At 43.1% G+C, this 18,135-nt stretch overlaps 1 protein-coding gene across 6 annotated transcripts in view; it reads left to right on the top strand.

Moving 5' to 3' along the window:
- pacrg (PARK2 co-regulated) overlaps window positions 1-18,135 on the top strand; it is a 144,286-nt gene that overhangs the window by 72,778 nt on the left and 53,373 nt on the right. For 4 of the 6 annotated variants that reach the window (XM_003458815.4, XM_005463970.4, XM_005463971.3 and 1 more), the window contains exons 3-4: window positions 4,723-4,894; window positions 13,445-13,594. In XM_003458815.4, the coding sequence (XP_003458863.1) occupies window positions 4,723-4,894; window positions 13,445-13,594 (322 nt within the window). Of the gene's footprint in view, window positions 1-4,722; window positions 4,895-13,444; window positions 13,595-15,160; window positions 16,987-18,135 lie in introns of those variants that run through there. The other 2 variants (XR_003215318.1, XM_025901118.1) reach the window with 2 other exon arrangements.

Raw genomic sequence — 18,135 nt, 5'->3', positions numbered from 1 at the left:
TGGTTAGTTAATTACGTGGTGGAGCCCAGACTACACTGTTGTGCTGTGTGGTTATTTTTAGTGCCGGTTGGTTCACACCTGCCTCCTGCATCCCTCATAACTTATAGCTCTTCTAGGGTGTATTTCTCTCCTGAGCCTATCTTTTAGATGCACGCACACTGTTTTTTTTTTTTCTGTCATGTGTGAGCTCTGCATTCTTTTTTGGTCTTGTGTAATACATTTACAGCAGAACTAATGGATGCTTGTTTGGCTACAGTGACTGTGCGGTGAATGACTCACAGTGTTAGCGGCTCCAATAGGAAACCTGTTCTCCTCTTAAAGCTGAAATAATTGACAGCAGCTCATCTGCCAGCTCATCTAAATACAGCAACCTGTACTTGTGTTAACAGGAGGCAGAATCCAGGTCAAGTCATTATGGCATCATCAATTAAAATAGCATCGCTGTCAAACAGCTGCACTGCAGCCTGTTTCGTGCCTGTTCTATGAGGCAGGCTTCACTAAGACAGCAAGATAAGATGACAGTGTTTTTTTTGTTTCAGCGCAAAAGTTCAGTTGAAAGTGCAGGTACAACACCAGTGCGTCACCAGGCCAGGATTTGATCAGCTACTTTATTTTGATTAGATTTCTGCTGCTGCTCTTTTGGAAATGTAAGTTTATTACCAACTGACTTTCAAACACACAGCGACTCCCGCCCCCTCCCACAAAACCTTGGACCCACAAGCTAACAGTCGATATAATGGGAAGTGTCAGCGTGTTTGTTACATCAGATCACATGTGACATAGTCCACGGCACTTACCTCAGGTTCAAACCCCCCAAAACAACCCCGCCATTCTCCGTGTCACTTTCACACTCCCTCTATAGCCTTTATGTCCTCAGAGTGTGTATCAGAAATAATACACACCGCCACTGAAAAACTGCAGCTTATCACGTCTGTGCACACTCCCGGGCTTCATATGGAGTGGCACGTACATGAGTACGGGCACCCACACATGTATTCACACACCTCACACCAAATGGCGTCCAGGTATTATGTATTTAAAGTGGCAACCTGCTGTTTTCTGTTCCTCCTGGTCTCCTGCGGCTGTCAGGGGCCTCTGATACCGCTGTTTAATGAGCAGAGGCTGGCCTGCTTCTGTTGTTGTCTGTCTGCCGTTGCAGCGCTGACCAGAGGAGACACGCAGGTCTGAGTCCCAGGGCTAATTGCTGCTGCTGGGCTGATAGTCTTTCTGTGCTCCACTCTCATTGACTCCCCAGACTCCGGGGGGATTCCCTCAGGCACCCAAAGACAAACAAACCTGGGCGGACAATCAATAGCGGATGCAAGAGTTAGCGCTCAGCACAGTGTCTGATTAAGATTCCCCGGGAATGTATGTGTTTATGTGAAACAGTGCGAGCTTGCAGGAGTGTTTGCTGATTGTCCTCACTCTGCCGGTGCTAACTGGAATCTTCAGTCAGTCCCTAAGTGCTTGTTTATGTGATTTTGATTATGAGCATCAGAGTTCACAACAGCAGCAAATTAATGCTTCAGGTAATTATTCACGCAACATCGCAGGTTCACAACGTAGTCGTGTGAGAGCAAATAATGTGCTAACAGTGAAAAGTAAAACTACGTGTGCCACTTTCTGTTAGCCCCAGGTATTACTTTGACTTTTTGCTCTCCTGTGTGTCATTTTTTTTGTTTCTACAAGTAAGAATTCATTTTAAAAAGTCGCATATTATGTTAAAGCATAATTTGAAGCTGGGGGGAAAGATATCAGATAAGTTTTCACATTTTGGTGTAGCGTTCACATCTTTTTACATTTATACTAATTGCATTTTGTGGGTATTTTTTTCTATAGGTTGTATTTCTGTATTATACTTTTCCATTTACTCAAATTAGGGTGTTTTTCCTCCCTTTTTATGTTATTTAATTCCATAATAATCATTCAATTTATCTCATTTACAGCTGAATGAAATATCCTACTTTGTGTCTAGCATTGTTTCTAATGTAGTAGTATTTAAATAATACATTGGGAAATTCACTGCCTGCTATGTCCAGTGTTAATAGTTAAGGATTTTTAAAGTTGCTTCTACAAGGCCAAGTGTACTGGTTAAAAGGGGTTTTTTGATAGTGTTTTATTGTGTCTGCTGTTTGTGTTATTTCTGTAGCCTCATCCAGAAAAGCTGCTTATGGCATGACGTGTCCCTGTGTACCACTGACTGCCACTGGCTAGTGAGCCGCGCGGTGATGTAGTGTCATCTCGCTTCTCCTCACCCTCTCATCCCCTGTCCACCCCTGCTCTCTGGGCTCGTGTTTGCTTTTGTTCTTCTCTCCAGTCAGCCTGACTCACGGTGATGATCTTGACCAAGCGCGGGGAAAGGTCAAGGTTGGCCGGCAAATTGCCTCAAAGCAATCAGCCTTGTCTCTCTCTGCGCTAACAGCGCAAGCTTTCTGTCTCTGTCGCCATCTTTGCCCTGTCTCCATCTTTAGTCTGTCCTCCTCCATCTCTGTGTTTACCCGGGGGGGGGGCAGTTAGCTGTGCGTCGGGGAGGATTGGCAGCTTGAGCGAGGTAGGGGCGGTCAGCCCTGCTTTGAAGTCTCGGCTCTGACCGGCAGTGGGGCGAGGGCGAGGGACTTAAAAGCACACAGTGTCACTGCCTGGGTGACATTTCAGCACAGAGCAGCGTGGCCCAGTAGGGTGCATCTGTACACACCAATCATCAACAACATTAAAGCCACTGACAGGTAAAGTGAATAGCATTGAGCACATTGGCACAAGAATTCATGTGAACATACACGTGGTCACTTAAAAATTATTTCAGTACTTTGGAGTTGGGAGAGATATGTCATTTTGGGAAGGTGACCTTATTGTAATTTTTATAGCCTTTTTTGCCTGTGCACTAAAGCATATATTGATACACACTCGGTACCTCGGTATACATGCACATGCTGTGTGAGCCACGGTTAGATGTGAGATTTGCGTGCATTTCGTGACTCAAGGACAGCTTCCTTTGGATCACCTGTGCATTCGAGTTCATTGTGCCTGAGTGGCTCCGGCCCAATAGCTTCTCGCACATGAAAGACTTCACTTTCACGTGTCATGCAATAGACACACACACAACTGAACAACATGAAAGTCTGCCAGCAGCCTGTAGCCGGACAAATGTCTTCATCTACCACCTGATTGTGTTTCTGCACGTCTCTCTGTCTGTCCTGTAAATGGTGTAAACAGGTGTTAACATGTCAGCCCCCACAGGACGCCACATGCTGTGGTGTCATGATCTTCTGAACAGCTGTCCCCTAGCAGTGTGTGTGTGTGTGTGTGTGTGTGAGAGAGTGTGTAGGTGAGTGTATGTGTTCACTGCGAGGGTTATAAATGAGGGCAAGAGGAGATTTAGCCCTAGTTTTGTGCAGAGCCAAGGACAAACAAAGAGAAAGGGCAAAGAATGAGAGGGGGCCTCATGGCTGTAAGCAACACATTCACCAGCTCACCGAATCCTGAAACTTAATCAGGACCTCTTTCACATTTAACACACACTTCTCTTTTTTATGTTTAGGGGAGTAATCCAGAATATAACAATGCTGTGATAAAGTATTTGTCCCCTTCCTGATTTCTTTTTTTTCCATATTGATCACATTTAGCCCTGACAAGGATAAGCGGTTTTGGTCGCACTTACATGTTTCAGGTCATCAAACAATTTCAAAGATAAGACAAATAAATAAAAATACGTGTTAAATTATGATTCGTTTATTAAGTGAAAAGAATATAAATCTTCCTGATCTTATGTGAAAACTAATTCAACTCATAGAAAGCTGAGCTCAATTTCACTAGCCACATGCAGGGCTGACAACTGTCAGACCTGTTGAATTGCTTAAATGTAAACTGTCTGAGAAAGTGAAGAAGACTAAAAGATCTCAACAAGAAGCATCTAACCACCATCTAATGAAAGAGCTGAGAAACAAAATCATTGGCATGATCGGTCTGGAAAGGGTTTCAAAGACATTTCTAAGGCTTTGGGATTCCAGTGAATTGCGGTGACAGCCATTGTCCCCAAATAGAGAAAACTTGGACAGTGGTGAAGCTTCCCAGGAGTGGCCAACCTACCAAAATTATTCCAAGAGTGTATCAGCAACACATCCAGGAGGTGACAAAAGAACCCAGAACAACATCTAAAGACATGCAAGGTTCACTTGCCTCAATTAGGTCAGAGTTCACAATTCAGCAATAAGAACGACACTGGGAAAAAATGGCATCCATGAGGCCGTTCCATCGCAAACAGGATGCAGCATTTACAAATAAAATTCAACATTTGTCTCATCAGTCCAAAGAACATTGGTGTGATAGTGTGGGTCCATGACAACCTGCTATAACTGATGGATCCCTGAATTCTGCTCTGTACCAGAAAATCCTGAAGGACAATGTTCATCTGTCAGTTTGTGCCCTGAAGTTCAGGCACACTTCAATTATGCAGCAGCACAATGATTAGAAACATATTAGCAAGTCCATCTCTGAATGGCTAAAAAACAAAACAAAATGAAGGTTTTGGAGTGGCTTAGTTAAAGTCTTGACTTAAATTTGACTTAAATTTCAAAATCTGAGCTTTTACATTTATAACCTTCTGTTACACACCCAAAGCTTTAATGAGACAAGCTTAAGATTAAGTATTTTTAGTAAGTTTAGTAGTAAGATTAATAGGGAGCTGATGTTGCCTGTGATATAAATGTGTGTTTCTGTCCTCAGGTGGACGTCGAGACACTGGACTACCACCACTACCTGCCACTGTTCTTTGATGGTTTAACTGAGACTGCTTTTCCGTATGAACTCTTCGCCCGCCAGGGAATCCATGACATGCTGGACCGCGGAGGCCCCAAGATCCTGCCTGTCATCCCCCAGCTCATCATGCCCATCAGGAGTAAGTCTGGGAGGGTGCCCGCACTCACGGTTTACCAACCACACAAAACAGAGCTCCTCTCTCACGTGACCCAGTGTGTCATGTCATTTTACCTTCGCTTCGCTCTCACGTTTTTTTCGGGAAATGTATAGTCACCTGGAGACAAATCCATGTCATTTACAGTGTTAGTAGAAACAAGGAGCCGGATTTAACATGAAAATCAAATCTTTAAAGCTAATTAGAAGGAGAGAGAAACCAAAGATGAAATTTCAAATATGTGTAACTTGATGGTTTTAATGATTACTTTTCAGGGCTAAAGTCTGCTTTGCAATCACACAGAGTTATTATCATGGCAATTTTCTGTGATGAAAATATAGCAGTGTTTCAATTAGCTTTGGCAGCAAAATGTCCTCATCATCATTTACATTACTTTTCCAAACCTTTGTATATGTAAATATTATTATTATTTTATCACTGATAGACAGCCGAGTAATCATCTCAGACTTAAACTGCAGCCTTAATAAATATTTTTGCATGTCATTATTTCATTATTCACTATTTGGTGGCAGCCTCATTAGCTTATGATCTCTGACAGATCCCAAGACTAAAAGGCATTCCCAGCTGCTGAGTGTGTGCCTTTCTGCTTCCTTGAGGCAAGATGGGCCCAGCCACTGTGACGTCACTGTGATTGTCCTGCATGAGCACCTTTCTGACTTGAGTAATGACCCAAATTTAAAAAATGAACCACATGTTACTTTATTAGCGATTACTGAACCCATAAACTGGCCAGGAAAGTGTTCACTGACGTCACAGGAGGAGAGAGTCATTGTCCTGCAGGCTACTTCTACGTAAGCAGAGGTCTTTTTGCGACCAAAGGAGTTAGAAGTACGCCGATGCTGGCTTCACTATACGGGCATGGAAGCTATATCTGTCATTACACTGTGGGAAGCAGGCAGGAAAGGACCCAAAATGCAGGACTCTCAGAGACAGAACTGAACTCAAAATGCAACTTTATTACTGGAATTACAGATTAAAACTGGGCATATACTAGAAATCCAAACAGCAAAAAGAGGGAGATGCAGACATTATTTACATACACAAGGACAAACGCGGGAATGAACCACAGGTGGGAACAGAACTGAACATAATCTAACTGACGAGACAGGCAAAGCAAAACCGAACATGTTGCACACAGGACAAGTGACTATCAGAATAAAACAGGAAGTGACAAGAGCCTTGGACAAGGACACATGAGCTTTATACTACAGGGGATAGAAGACATGGAAGCAAGCAGTAGCCAAACTAGAACCTAAGAATCACATACAGACATGACCAAAAGACAGAGAGTGAGAGAGCAAGGGACAAGAAAGAGAGAGAGAGAGACTACGCAGGGAGCTACAACAACACAGGAAACTAGACACAAGAGGACGGGGAACACAGAGAGGAATGATAACAGGAAACCTAAAGGCTAGATAACAAACTAAGACCTCAGGCTACAAACAGAGATCACAACTATAATAACGAAATACGAGGAACAGAATATTAAATAAACCAGAATCAAAAGTCAAAACACAAACGCTGGGTCTGTGACCCAGAACCTTGACAAAATCTAACTTTCATGTATCAAAAACACTAAAAATGAAAGGCCTGGTAAAGTTATAGTTAGCAGTAAGGGGCGAGGGTAAGAGGGGTAAGGAATCTGACCTTGATGAAAATGGATTTCTCACTTTAGTTTTATATATAATATATATTTATTATATTTACATACATATCTTTCTTAGACTTTTCTCAGACTTTGCTTTGGAGATTCGATGCAACAAAAATAGAACAACATGCTTTACCAGGAAAAGAATCACCTGTCTTGCAGTCTACTGCTACAGCCACTTCTAACATTATACAACCAGTCCTGATGTGACGTCCTAATTTAGTTTTGCTGTCATACAGTTCCTATTATTACATTAACCCTAAGGGTGAAGCGTCCTTGTTTTGTTTTTTTCTGTTTTTCTATTTTGCATTTGCCGGAAGACGCTGGCTCTAAAAGTATGCCTGATAATCTGCCATGAATGTGGTGACATGCTACATTTAACTGTGTCATCATGCTGTGCCTCCTTACCTTTCCAGGCTGACACGTTTACACGCGTGCGCACAGTCTCTCACACACACACACACACACACACACACACACACACACATTTAAGGAGGGCGGAAAGGTCGTGCCTGAGGGCGAAGTGGTGTACGACTTCAAAAATAGACGTCGGAATTTATAGGGATGTGAACAGGAAAGGTTTCATGCGCGGCAAGAACAAGGAAGACTAAGGAAAGAAGAAGTTGGAGGAATGCAAAGTGTGGCTTTGTTGAAAAAATTTCAGCACATGCACAGGCACAAAGTCTCAAACACACACACACACACACACACACACAGAAACTCTTTTGTTTGGCGCCACTGCCAAGTGGAGTGTCAGTTTCAAAGTGGGAGCCTTTAAGTGGCGCCCAGTGAGCCTGCGGTAGTGTTCATGTCATGGGCAGTTGGCTGGGGGTGTGTACGTGTGTGTGCAGTGTGTGTGCTTCTTGTTTATGTGTGGGTGTTGGATGTCTGTGGAGGCAGAGGGGCATGACGGCCAACACCAGGCAGGCCTGTTGGAGACACAGAGACACGGTGACAGACTGACCCTGGCAGAAAGTCGCACTGAGCACGAGCTGCTCGGTCTTAACTGTTTCACATCATACAGTGTAACTCCGAAGTGTGGTGTGCACGTACGCTTTACTGCTTTATAACAACCCAGATCCCAAAAAGTTAGGATGCTCTGTGGAATTTAAATAAAAGCAGAATGCAGTGATTTGCAAATTTCATAAAACGATATTTTATCAAATGATTATGTAAAAATGTACCATTTTAAGAAAAAAGAGACAGTCCCATGTTTATCGCTGTGTAGCATCTCCTTCTCATTTAACAACAATAAATGAACTCAGGAGACCAGTTGGTGGACTTTTAGGAGAGCAGTGTTGTCCCAAATTTGTCTGATGTCTGATGTAGCATTCTAGATGGTCCACTGACCTTGATCTTTGTTGTCATAGTTTTCTTTTTATAATGTGACAAACATTTCACTTGTGGGAAGGTCTGGACTATAGGCTGGCCAGTTCAGCAACTTGTACTCTTCTACTACAAAGCCATGCTGTTATAATTGATGTGGTTTAGCATTGTCTTGCTGAAATATGCAAGCTCTTTCCTGAGAAAGCCCCCTGGATATGAGCATGTTGCTGCTTTAAAACCTGTATTTACAGCTCAGGATTGATGGTAGCTTTCCAGATGTGCAAGCTTGTATTTCCATCTGAGATGCAGCTTTTGTGGCTTCTTTTTTGCATGATAGAGCTTTAACCTACATTTTTGGGTGGCACAGAAAACTGTGATTTCAGGCAGTGATTTCCATGTTTCTAATGCAGTGCCACCTAAGGGCCTAACGATCACAGGCATCTGGTGTTGAATGTCAAGCTTGCCCTTTGTGCACAGAGTTTTCTCCACATTCTCGGAATCTTTTGATTGATTTTTTTTCTCTTGTTCAAATCCACCTTCTCGTGTTGAAGCTGGTGAAGATAGCCCTTCCTTTCCTATGCTGTGAGCTCGAGGGTTACTCCAACCAAAACCTGCAGCTGGTGGAGAATTGGTTCATGAGCTGCCACTACACTAAGCAGAGCAAGGCCTACCAGCTGCAGTTCAACGTCGCTCAGCTGGAGTTTGTTGATAAATGAGATAACCAGTTCGTGCTTCAAAATTTTTCAGCAGTAAGTATTCATATTAATAATTAATTCAAGCATTGGTTTGCCTCCTTTTGCTTGCACACGTGTGTTTGCAACCTCCTCTACCACCACAGATAGATTGTAAGTCTCTATACAGGCACGTGAAAGCATAATGTCTATTTGGCCCTCTGTAATGAAGCACTCACTTTACACACAACTAAACATTATACACAGTGGTACTTGGCTACTCAGTAACCCAGACAGCATTTTATAAGTTCAAACTGCTCAGCAGTTTTGGCCATTTGCCTTCTGGAGGCCAGACCAAAGGTGATGGTTATGCTCCTCATGAAAACACACACTTCGCCCTGATAATGGAATTTTAAATGGCTTGCTCCTTATTAACTTTTTCGTTTATTAAAAATCAGTCCCGTTTTGCCATCCACAAGGCAAAGCCGCCAGTCCGTGTCTCTGTTGCAGATTAATTACTTTTCTATGGCGTTGGAAAGAAGGAGGGATGGCAGAAAGAGGAAGAAAGTAAAAAGCCATCCACAGTTTAAAATGGCAAGATATATATTTTTCTCCTCTGACGTTAATACATCTTCAGTGTGGCTGGCAGACTCTTATCTGCAGAGCGACGGAGCCACGTCAGGCCCTGGTGAATTTTGATGATGACTGCAGGTCACCCAATGAGAATACACAATGAGGAAGGCTCTGGCTGACATTATACTCTGAGGCCCTGTCCTCAGTGACTTAAAGACTGAACTCTTTCCTACTGTACACTATGCTCCCTTTTGCTTGCTTTAGAAAGAATACCTTACTGTGGGAAAAGAGGCGAGAGCAGATTTTCTAGCATTTAATATATTTTTGTGGCGTTGACGCATTTCAGAAGGCTTTTGTTTTCCCGGTGTGTGTTTGAAATGACAAATGGTTTGCTATGAAACATCAATTTGTGTAAGTAAAGTCATAAAAAATGGTTTTGTTCAGCCAAACAGATCCAAGGTGACTCAGGAGACAAGGCAGAATGTTTTTGAAACGCTGTTGTTTTGGGCTTTCTCTGGCGTCCTTAAATAAGGAGGAAGATTCTGAGCCATGCCTGCGTGCAGTTGATTGGCAGAGCATTTGTTCGGCTTTGAACTAAAATGAGACTTTCATTACAAGGAGATCCTCAGTTACGCCTCTGCACGAGAACATCTTCTTCTGATCTCAGAAGTGTATTTATACCCCGAGCGAGAACAATTCACTGCTAAACTCTCCGAGGTGTCGCCCCTGCCTCTGACATTTCACAGGAAGCGGAATACGGGGTCAGCGTTGTTTTATTTCCACGCTGAATACGAAACAGGCCTTAGCATGAATAGATGATTATTCAGATTTGTCCCAACACAGGTTTTAAACCAGCATTAATATATCAGGCCCTCGGCTGCCTTCCACTCTGGCTCTTTTAATTTTTTTTTCCTTTCTCTTTTTCTTTTTTTTTCTTTTTTGCAGTGAGGCAAGAGTGCTGATGAATAATTGAACAGTCCCGCGGTCCAAATGTCACAGCAGGGAAAATTGTTTGCGCTGGCTGGTAATTAGAATTTCATTGTTTGTTATGTAGGTTTGAAATTCCTGTCATTCCACATTCCACCTTATCTCGGTGATGGCAGATATCACGGCGCTTGTCTATCCGGGGGAGACACTAAGGCAACGATGGAGAGATGGCGTGAAGCACAATACATTTGCTCATTCAGCACACACTCAATCACTCACTCGCTCACTCACACACTCGCACATTGTCGCCGGCACAGACAAAGTCACGCACCTTCTCATTCTCCTGCTCTCAGATGGACACAAAGCAGGGGCCCTAGTTCACTTAGTCTTTTCTGAATGCAGTATGCAATATTCCTTGAACCTTTGAGCCTCATGTTGTTTATGTGACTCTTCTACCATTGCGTAACTTGGTTCGTGTTTTGTTACTGCTACATTCAGCACTGCCTGTGCTCATGACTGAGGCTGACATTTTTGTCCCATTGCTTGTAAAATGCTTGCACTGGAATGTGCACTCATGTACGTGCATGCGTACGGGTGCGCTTGTGTGTGTGATGTGTGAGTGGTGTATGAGAGTGTGACTCCGTGTGCTCGGGACTGCTCCATGTTTGCATATTAGCTGTTTTAACACTTACACTGGGTGATGCAGTACGCTGTTCTCTTTGCTGCTCACACACAATCTTTTAGGGCTGGTGCTCTTTTCCTCTCTCTCGGTTAGTCTTATGTGAGTTCGAATATGGTGCTGCAGATGGGTATGGGTAAATTACTACTTCTACTAATGACTTAAAATATGTATTGATTCTAATGTACAAAAGACTTAAGTAGCACTCAGAAAAACTGAGATCCATGAATGAATGAATAGAGATTCATGGGAGAATTCTGTCATGGCAGAGATCGCAAATGTCCCTCCAATTCCTCTGAAAGACAAAGGGTTTAACTTAGCTGCACACAAACATGTAATCCCACTGGTTGGGTTAGTTACTGTTACATGTTAGTTAGAGGCAGGTAGAACCACTTTCAGGCTCCATTCATTTAGACAGGGGCTCACAGTAGCAGTTTATGGAAGTTAATTAGTCATTATTCTCGCTTCCGGAAGGCTTTGAGCTACATGCAGGGCTATTCATATAGTGTTGCTGACCCTTACAATCAATTTTGTACTCATCTTGAAACATACAGTATATACACACATGCTGCCGGTAGAAATTGTGTTCATGAGTTTGTGCTAAAAATACAAAACTCAAAGCTGCTTATGTTTATGATAATCTGCAGACTTTATCACGAAGGACAGCCTAAATAACTCCTCCACAAATATGCAATGTTGTTTCAACACTGTCCAACCACTGTGTGTATACATATATATATATATGTGTGTGTGTGTGTGTGTGTGTGTGTGTGTGTGTGTGTGTGTGTACTAGCCACTGATATGGGGATAATAATCCAGAAACTTTTTTTATTTCGTTAGGTTTTGTGACTTGAGGGCAGTGAAAAGAAATTTCACCTTTATTTTTTATTTAAAACTTATTTTTAGCAAACTGTTTCTTTTGGTATGAAGCACTGTGCCACTCATTTTGTCATTTAGGCATGTTTCTGATGATCTTTATAAACAGTTTCAACATTTCAATGGAATTTTTGGACCCCCAGCTTTCATGTAGTCTAAGTGCTATGGACCATTCACATGGGGGTTTGTTGCATGCAGGTAAGAGGTCCATGTTGACAGGAAGAGATGGATGCCATTTATTGCAATGATTCTATAAGGACTGTCTTGCCTTGTTTTTAAATGTTTTTTAAATAGCATTTTTCACTAAAAATCAGCAGTTGATGGACTCCCAGAACGGCTTTCTGGCTTCTGGTGAATGTGAAGTATTTCCTGCCTTTTAGTTCTGTTTTTAGCCTCTACCACCCACGACAGGGAATGGTAGAGACCTGCTGTTAATAGAAAACTGCTACAAGCAGTCCATGCTGAACAGATAATCAAGCTGAAATTCTAAAAAGATCTCCAAAGCAAAGTAGTTTCAGAGTCATTCATTAAGATGCGGCCTTTGTTCCCTATAACAGAAACAAAATTCTCTTTAGTTGCAACATCAGCAGTTTATGAAGAGGAGGAACCGGATACCTCCAGGTGGCCAAGATGATGAAAGAGCTTTCCTGTGAATTTGTGTCACCTCACGTTAAACAAACAATTTACTGTCTTTGAATGTTGTCATCATCAACATGACTGAAAGGCAAACCTGTTTGTTTCCAATCTTGACTGACTTGCCTGTCGACTGACATTTGTTCTGTGGCATTTAATATTACGACAGCTTTACTAACCAAAGTCAGTAGCATAACCACGAAGCAAAACCTGTGGCTACAGTTTCTCTAAACTGGCGTGGAGACGTTGATATCCTCATTCATTGCATCTTTTAAGTCAAATGGCTGGCTTTAATACTTCTGCCGTGTCCTAGTATCTTCTACCAGATTGAAACTGTATAATAGCGGCATTTCTCTCCTATTCCTATTTTCCTCACCATCAACCACAGGCTCTGAGTGTTTTTGCACTCCGTAGCTGATTTCTTTGTTTTTGACTATTTCTTTTAAAAGGTTTTTCTTTTTTTCATGTCTTTCACATTTGTTTTTCTAAGTGCTTACTGGCAGAATAGTCAGTGTGATGGTATTGCAAACCCCTTTTTTGTGAAAGTAGGCGTCAAATGACAGTTTAAGGTTTCATAAAGAGACTTGACTTTTTTTGGTGGGGATATACTGTTTTAGACTGCACAAAGGGAATTACCAGTGCTCATTCAAAGGGCCACATAAAATCCAAAGCAGCCGAAATAAAACAACAAGTATGAATATGCCAGTTTTAAAGGCTAATAACAAGTTATTTTCTAACCCTTTGCTTTCTGTCTTTCATCTATCTTAATCTCTGATTTGACATTTGTCTTATGTTGTTTTCTCCCCCTTTTTTTCCTCTCCATATTTGTCTCTCTGGATCACGAGCTCTCCATTTCTCCCACCATCATTCTCTTTTGTTCTCTCTATCGGTGGGAGATGGAGTTAAGTGCAGCTGTAGGCCAAATAGCCCAGTGATTGGCTCTCACTTACTCCTGCCTCCCCAGTGCATTTGAAATCACTGATTGCAGACAAGCTAGTCTAAATCAAAGCTCTGCTTTAAGGAAAATTCTTTCAAGGAAAAGGGAGTCTGCTAAACCCATTCCCAAGGTTCTGTTTGATTGTGCAGATCATCGCCTTCACTTACATGAAGAAGCAATGTGTAAATTTACTGTATTTAACTGATGTTGTTAACTGATATCAAATTATGTTGCTGCCCTCCAGATGCCCTGAACACAAGGAACCATCAGGTGATGTGCACCACCATGAAAGTCCTGCAGCACCTGGTGATGTCTGCAGACAAGGTGGGAGAAGCTCTGGTGCCCTACTTCAGGCAGATCCTCACCGTTTTTAACCTCTTCAAGAACAACAGAAGTGAGTTTCAGGCACCAAGCTCTGGAGTGTTCGATTCAAGGACAGATGATGTGGAAGGTGTTTGTCTTTTGGAGCAGATAATGTGTAAGCTTGTTCTAATATTGGCATGACTGCAGAGCAGCAGTCATGGGGGGAGGGGCGTGAACCAGGTGATTCGACAGCCCTGAGAAGTGCCACGTAGAGGTTAAGTGTCTCTTTTTATTTGAGTCCAACTAAAAAAGGATTCTGTTTTCTGCATTTTCTTTGCTGTAGACTCAAAGCTTCTGCCCTCGAGTCCTTTTTACTTTTCCTCCTTCCACTTAAGCATCCACTTGACAGAGAAGCTCAATTTTGTCTTTTCTGCTGTCAGTCAGGCGGCATTGTGCAGTGCTGTTGAGGAGGAGACTTTGTCCTTGCTCTCTCTGAAAGGCTCCACCTGGGTGACACCAGGACCTGGGGAGATTGGCATCAGATAGGCAGGGCTCTTTGTGTGGCTGTGTCAAAGCACTTAGCATGGTGTGACATGATGTGGCCCCATTGAAGGCTTAAAGGCACAACCAGCCCCAAACACCACAGCAGGGTGTGGAGACTGACATTGTGAATCAATCATCTAAACACAAGCTTTAACGGGAGAAAACACAAGGCTTTAGTCTCTTAATCAATATCCAATTTGAATCTGTTGTCTCTTTAATTCGCTTACATTTATCTGTTTGTTGAGATAGTGAGAAAAGACAAAGGACGGAACAGGAAAGCCCGCCTTATTAGCGCACGGCCTTATGCAAATCTCCTCCGTAAATTAGCTGTCAAATCAATCCCCTAAACCGTTTTGAAGCGTGAGTTTCCCCGCCACACCAAAAGCTCCAGAGTCAGCCGGTGAACCTCACCATGAATATATCTGCCTGGTAGTTACCATGGCGTCCTGTCCACCTGCCTCGACTGCTCCTCTGTCCTCCTCTGGCAGGCATCGATTAAATCCGAGCCAACCTCTCACCTGGCAGGCGTCTCTGCTATCCACCTCTTGAGACCAGCCTCTGCCAGAGAGAGGTCCATACAGGTCCAAAGCACAGGGCCCAATCTGCTAAACAAGGACAGAGCTTCCTCTTCAGTAATTTATAGGCATCCGGCAGAGTTTCTCTCCTGTAAAGTTTGACGAGAGTTTAGGCTGAAAATGTTACCAAAGTAAAGTATGTCGGTGCAGGCGAGCGTCTATATACTGTAAGTTCATAGATAGCTGGATAATTTCCGTGTTTTTCCCCCCCGATCACCGTCTGAGGCTTCAGCCTTAGATGAGCTGTCACAACTCATGTTCTGTTCTACCCACTCCCCTCTAACAGAGAAAGATATAACTTCAAATACAGAGAATAGATGCTTCCCTTTTGGGGAGGGGGGAACAAACACTGTGTGAACTAGAACTCTGTGTTCTTTCTACCTAATCCACAAATATTTCAGGGTTGTTGTTCTCTCACAGTCTTTCTCTGTGTGCCTTTGTCTTTGTTTCTCTCTTCTGTTTTATGGCTTGTTTATATCAATATCAAAGCTTTCATTGAAGTCCATCTATTATCTAATATTACTTATATACACCTCCAGGTCCATCCCACGCTCAATCGGCTGTCTCAGCGCCTCAGACCGAGCCTCTAGCAGACAGGCACGATCATTGTGTTAATACAGTAGAAGACACAGAAGGCCGGCTAGTTGTGTGCGGTAACTCCCACACTGTAACTCACAGAGCTTGCATGGCATCCCTCTTATCTCCTGCGCCACAACGGGACCACTGTCCATTTCCTGCCAAATATGTGTGTCTGTGTCCACATTTGTGTACGTCTGTCATGAATAGATCTGTTGTATCCCATATGCAGCTGTTGCCTTCAGTGCTTTCTGTCTCTCCCTGCTCACTGTTGTCGGTCTGCCAGCCTTGGGCACACAATGCTTTACTACACATCTACGACATGCCCCACATATACTTGCACATATACCATCACACGCTGGTCCAGATGAGGCTACACAACCTGACTCTGTTCCTGTCTGCCCAGTTGTTCGAGCTCCGAATCAATAGGCTGACAGCCACTGCTGCAGGGTCAGGGCCACAGTTAGATATCACCGACATCTCATCACAGGACAGATCCCTTAGGCTGCGTTCCCACGCTTCCGCTGTGTCGCTCCCACTCCGAGACAGGGTTGTGACCTGTTAAATTGGTCTGTATACAGCCCTTATCTGAGCCATTTTTCCAAGGTCAGAGCCGGAACTTAACAGCCATCTCCAAAATGGACCCTCGGGTGTCCTTTCACTCAGACAGAGCGCTGGCCCTCTGACCAGAAGAACGGCGTTACAACCCACCAACCCACATGTTCAGTCTTTTTGGGATCCAGGCCTCTGTCGTTGTTCAAAGAGAGAAAATTATGCCTGTTTAACTCCGGGCTGCTGGCTGCCATTCTTCCCACTGTCACAGTAATGCGTCATTTTGAAGTGCACAATAATGAGCAATCACATAGTATCACCATCCTTGATGTACCCTTTTGTCTCCTGAATCAGCGCTCTCAGCTTTTGTTTGCTTTGTGTCTTTTGTTTATCAACTGTTCTTTGTGTATTTGTCTATGTGTGCATGTGTGTGTGCATGTGTGTGTTAGAAAGACAATGTTGAGGACAGTGTAGGAATTTCTCCAATACGATTTGCATGGCTCTCTTGTTTTCTTGATGTGATGAATCTTATCCCTAATGAAATGCAACAATGTTCCTTAAGAAGGAGAGATGTGCTCCGTCATCCAGCAAATTCCTCTTCTGAGCTCAAAGGATGGGAACTCATCTGCCGTACTGTACATCATATCAGGAGGGGACTGCAGCGGAGTAAACAACATCGAAAATATATTGTTGGGTTGTGAATGAAGATGAAATGCATGCCAGTACTGATTTTATTTAGTAGATTAGATATTGGCTAGATCAGTGAATACAGATTCTATATTACTAAATTCCACTTTTTCACACTCGGTTATGTTACCTTACGATTAATAGGTCCTGGTGAGCTGAGGAGATATAAAGAAAACTATGAACACTAACTCAAGTTTTAAAAAAAAATCCTGCATACATGGTGTCTTTTCGACACAAATCACTTCCAGTGGGACCCAAAAATGGTCATTTCAGTGACTCGAAGAATAGCTGGGACGTTAAAACAATTCAACAGATTGGTTATATAAAATAATCACTCCACAGTATACTCCCTAAACATTTCTGCTGTTAAGTTGTGCATTTATAATTCAATTAAAATTAAAATCAGTTTTCAGTTTACAGTAGCAGCCATCTCAAAGCACTTCTGATGATCCCCTATGAGCGAGCACTGGGGAGCAGTGGGAAGGAAGAACTCTGTTTTGGCAGGAAGACAAAGCCAGGTGCAGGGAAGGGCAGCCCTCTGTTATAACAGGTTGGTTATTAAGGAAAAAGATACAACTTAAAATAAAGACAAAATAAGAAGGACAGGCGAGAGCGAAGGATTTGAAACTGTGAGTTTATTAGGGATGGCTTGTTTTCACAGCCAGCCTCAAGTGGCTATTTAAGTTGCTTTTTTTGGACTTTCATATTTGCTTCATTTTTCAGCCCCAGATGTTAGTGCTTGCCTTCAGATGAAGTCTTCAAGTTCAGTTTTTTGTTCTTCTTTATCCATCTAACTCCTTTAATAGTGACAAAAGTGGATTTAACAGGGTGCTCCACATCAGTGGCAAGCATCTTGGTCGTGTGTTTATCGAAATTGCTCAATCATATAGCTTTTATATGCAGCTGTCGTATTAAAGCTGTTGTGTTTGGTGTAGCGGAGACAAAGCGTTTAGAAATCTGTATGACCAGGAGGAGGGCCTGGCGTGCTCTGCCACAGCGAATGAAACATGAGCTCTCCGATTCGTCTGGTTCCCGGGGTAGCATTGTTGTTGTTGCCCTGATAATTTTCTTCGCTTATCTGTAAGGTGTAGGTCCTTAAACACCTATTCATCACTGACAAGCGCACTCTCGCTGTCTCTCTCTCTCTCACACACACAGAAACACAGTTATTCACACTTATTGCTCACACACCAGTGATCTGGTTCATTTAGCCTCTTTTATCTTTCTGCTAGGAATGTGGCCAGCTATGATAGGGTCTCGCCCACATGCATTGCTGAGCCTACACACACACACACACACACACACACACACACACACACACACACACACACACACACACACACTCTACAAGTTGTGATAGTGGCTCTCTGTCTTCTGTGTCTGGACAACTGGTGAGGTTTTTGTGTTGGTGACAGATGCAGCACTGTGGCTGTATCTTATCTCATGACTGCGCTCTATCTGAGTATCACATGACATGATCACAGGCACACTCACAGGTCACGTTGGGCCTTTTTTATTTATACGGCGGCTCAGTTACAGCCCATACCGATGTTTGGAATTGAATGGAAATAAACACGGGTAGGTGGTTGACCAGACAACCGCCGCCCCCCGCCCCCCTCCATCACACCCTGACACAAGGAGATGGAGAGTCAGGAAATCGTAGGGAAGGAGAAGAAGAAGGAGACCTATTCCACTGTGT

The sequence above is a fragment of the Oreochromis niloticus genome, linkage group LG19 (genome assembly GCF_001858045.2).
Source record: "Oreochromis niloticus isolate F11D_XX linkage group LG19, O_niloticus_UMD_NMBU, whole genome shotgun sequence".
NCBI classification, from domain to species: Eukaryota; Metazoa; Chordata; class Actinopteri; order Cichliformes; family Cichlidae; genus Oreochromis; species Oreochromis niloticus.
The sequence above is the reverse complement of the archived record's forward strand: the minus strand, read 5'-3'. Positions and strand labels throughout refer to the sequence as shown.